We start from the raw sequence: 3996 nt of genomic DNA, 5'->3' as shown, positions 1-3996 counted from the left end.
AAAAAAAAAAATAGAAATCCCTTGATTAATAAATTATTTGCTTAAGATATAGTCAGGCATAACTTAAAGGTTATGGGTATACCCAGCCAATCCTAAGGGAATATTATATGGTAGTATTAATATTTCTATGGTGAAGGGGAAACACGAAGAGGAAGTATATCAATACAATATAAATAATGTATTTAACATTGATAGTTTTACCTTTATTAGGTTCAATAGTTTCAGGTTTCTTTGGAAGAAAAGTTGGAGTTAGTGGAGCACATTTAATAACATGTACTTCAGTAATAACAACTACATTTTTAGCTATATTAGCTTTTTTTGAAGTAGGTTTTAATAATATACCTGTAACAATAAATGTTGCAAGATGAATTGATGTAGAATCACTATATGTATTATGAAATTTTAGATTTGATTCATTAACTGTTTCTATGTTATTACCTGTATTAATAGTATCTAGTTTAGTACATGTATACTCTATAAGTTATATGAGTCACGATCCTCATAATCAAAGATTCTTTAGTTATTTAAGTTTATTCACTTTCATGATGATTCTTCTTGTAACAGGAAATAATTATTTAATAATGTTTGTTGGTTGAGAAGGTGTTGGAGTTTGTTCATATCTTTTAGTTAATTTCTGATTTACTAGAATAGCAGCTAACCAAAGTTCTTTATCAGCATTATTAACTAATAGAGTAGGTGATACTTTATTAACTGTAGGTATGTTTGCTATAATATGATCTTTTGGTAATTTAGATTATAGTACAGTGTTTGCATTAGCTCCTTATTATAATGAAAATCTAATAACAATAATAGGTATTTGCTTATTAATAGGTGCTACAGCTAAAAGTTCACAAGTAGGTCTTCACATCTGATTACCTCAGGCTATGGAAGGTCCTACACCTGTATCTGCATTAATTCACGCTGCTACTATGGTTACTGCTGGAGTATATTTATTAATGAGATCTTCACCTTTAATAGAATATAGTTCAACTGTACTAGTACTTTGTTTATGATTAGGTGCTATAACAACAGTATTTAGTTCTTTAATTGGTTTATTCCAACAAGATATAAAAAAAGTTATTGCTTATTCAACTATGAGCCAATTAGGTATGATGGTAATAGCTGTTGGTTTATCAAGTTATAACTTAGCTTTATTCCATTTAGTAAATCACGCTTTCTATAAAGCATTATTATTCTTAGGTGCTGGTTCAGTTATACACGCAGTAGCAGATAACCAAGATTTTAGAAAATATGGTGGTTTAAGAGAATTCTTACCATTAACTTATTCAGTAATGCTGATAGCTTCATTAAGTTTAGTAGCGGTACCTTTCATGACTGGATTCTACTCTAAAGATTTTATTCTTGAATCTGCATATGGACAATATTACTTATCAAGTACTATAGTTTACTTTGTAGCTACAATAGGTGCTATGTTTACTACACTTTATTCAGCTAAAGTATTATATTTAACATTCTTAACTAATCCTAATGGTCCTTTAGTTAGTTATAAACATGCTCACGAAGGTGACTTATTCTTGACTATACCATTAATTATATTAGCTATTTTTTCAATCTTTTTTGGATACTTAACTAAAGATATCTTTATAGGATTAGGAACTGGTTTCTTTGTAGATAATAGTTTATTTATTCATCCTAGTCATGAAATAATGTTAGATACTGAATTTGCTGTTCCAACATTCTTTAAATTATTACCATTTGTATTCACTGTATCATTAAGTATACTTTCTGTGTTATTATCAGAATTCTTACCTAAATTACTTATTAACTTTAAATTCTCTAGATTAGGTTATAATATCTTCAGTTTCTTTAACCAAAGATTCTACATAGAATTATTCTATAATAAATATGTTACAGAAGGTGTTCTAAAATTAGGAGGTCAAACATCTAAGAGTCTTGATAAAGGTTCTGTAGAATTATTAGGACCTACGGGACTTGAAAAACTTTTCGTTCACTTAAGTTCTAAATTAAATGAACTAAGTACTGGTGTTGTGACTACATACGCCTTATATATATTAATAGGAATGTTATCTTACTTAGCTTTCCTTTACTTTAACCTTGAATTTGATTTCTTGTATCTTTTTATTATTTCTCTGGCTTTAATTGCAACTCATCCTAACGATGTTGTTTCACAAAAAAAAGTGTAGACTCTTTTACAATATAGAAAAACATAATCGTACCTAATTCAATTTAGGTAAAATTCAATATAGTTAGTTAAAAATAACTAAATTATAATAAATAGTTAATTATAAATTTTATTATCTATTTATAGTTTGATAAAATAAATTGGATTGTTAATTAAAGATTTCTTTTTTAACAATTATTATAATTAAAAAAAATTTTTTTTTAAGTAAATACGAATAAACATTGTGAATTAAAAAATGGTAGTAAAAAAATCATTTTTAAAGATATTAAATTCATATTTAATAGGTTCTAATTTAGGTTGCTTTTTCAAGAAATTTATCAAACCTTCAAAAAAAGATCATATTTTAAAAATACAAAGATTTATTTAGTAATAATGGAACTTTATTAGTCCATGATTTAGATCAGGATTTTGTGACGCTGAGGGGTGTTTTCATTACTCAATTACAGAAAAACCTAATCTAAGCATAGGTTGGTAAACAAAACTTATGTTCTCAATTTATCAACACGAAAAATATTATCTTTGTAGATATCTTTTTCTTAATGAGTACTAAATACCATTTAACTACAAGGGATTTCCATAAAATTCTATCTTAAAAAAGGTTTAAACTTAGGATTTAATGAGTTATTGACAAATCATTTTCCTAATATTGAACATACAAATAAGTCTAAAATAGAAAATCAAAGTATCCCTCACTAAGATTCTGGGTTTGTTTCTGGAAAATGGATTTTTCATTATAAACGCAACAAATCTTTGTTAACAATAAAATACTTATATTAAGTTTATAATTTAAAATTACTCAACATATCATAAAGATTTAGTGGAAAGTTTTATTCCTTATTTTGGTTGTGGAAGTAAAAATTTAAAAGGTGAAAGTACTATTGACTTCATATGTATAAAATATGAAGATTTAATAGAAAAAAAAATTATTCCATATTTCAACAACCATAAAGTTGAAGGGGATAAAAACAAATTCTATCTGACGTTAAGCTGCATAAATTTTAAAGAACGTTTAACTGAAAACGGTGTAGAAAAATCCTTGAACTAAGTCAAAAATGAAATAAAAAAGGGTTTTCCTTTTGGTTTTCGCTGGGTGGTAGGGGGAGGTGGTTTTTATGGTTTATAAAAAGGATTAGTTACTTTAAGTAATAGTATAGGTAATTTAAGTACAGGTGTTGTAACTATTTATACCTTATACATATTAATAGGTTTAATATTCTATATTACTTTATTATATATCTCTTATAATAATAACAATTTATTAATTTTAGTAATTTTTACATTATTCACATTATTAAATAATAATAAAAATAAAAATAATAAATGTTTAATTTTAAATATATTCTAACAAAAAACTTCGATGCTTTTATCTTCAATATTTTGTCTATTATTATCTAACGCCTTGTCTTCTAGACGTGATACTACAATTTTATATGCTAGAACTGGAATAATAATATTATTCTATTGTATATATTTATCTTATAATAATTTATTTATAACATATTTAGATAATGGGATAGGGTTATTTGGAGGTTTATTTTATACATCCTCTGTAACACAAATATTTCACATGTTAATATTTATTATTAGTTTATTAATATTAAATATGACAGGATTCTATCCTAGAAAACTTGTATCTAGTGAATATATGAGTTTACATAAATTATTGTTTACAAAATTACAATTTTTAAAAAACTTAGCTGTATCTAATATTATATTAAAAAAAGGAGAACAATACACAATATTAGAGTATACATTAATGTTATTATTTGTAATAATAGGAAGTGTATTATTAATATCAAGTAGTGATTTAGTTTCTATTTTCTTATCTATAG

At 25.2% G+C, this 3996-nt stretch overlaps 2 protein-coding genes across 2 annotated transcripts; both read left to right on the top strand.

Moving 5' to 3' along the window:
* Window positions 1-176: 176 nt before the first annotated feature.
* Window positions 177-2165, top strand: EURHEDRAFT_534631 (NAHD dehydrogenase subunit 5; the record flags this gene model as incomplete). Its single annotated transcript, XM_040787306.1, has 3 exons — window positions 177-356; window positions 463-467; window positions 1100-2165. 3 exons carry the CDS (start codon window positions 177-179, stop codon window positions 2163-2165), a joined length of 1251 nt encoding a protein of 416 aa, XP_040633599.1.
* Window positions 2166-3521: 1356 nt separating this feature from the next.
* Window positions 3522-3938, top strand: EURHEDRAFT_440405 (NADH dehydrogenase subunit 2; the record flags this gene model as incomplete). The annotated part of the gene is made up of 1 exon (XM_040783464.1): window positions 3522-3938. A coding segment is annotated over one exon (417 nt), but the record flags the coding sequence as incomplete, so codon positions are not given.
* Window positions 3939-3996: the final 58 nt, after the last annotated feature.

This window comes from Aspergillus ruber, assembly GCF_000600275.1.
Source record: "Aspergillus ruber CBS 135680 unplaced genomic scaffold scaffold00090, whole genome shotgun sequence".
NCBI classification, from domain to species: Eukaryota; Fungi; Ascomycota; class Eurotiomycetes; order Eurotiales; family Aspergillaceae; genus Aspergillus; species Aspergillus ruber.
Note: the sequence above shows the minus strand (reverse complement) of the source record. Positions and strands in the feature narration are given on the sequence as shown.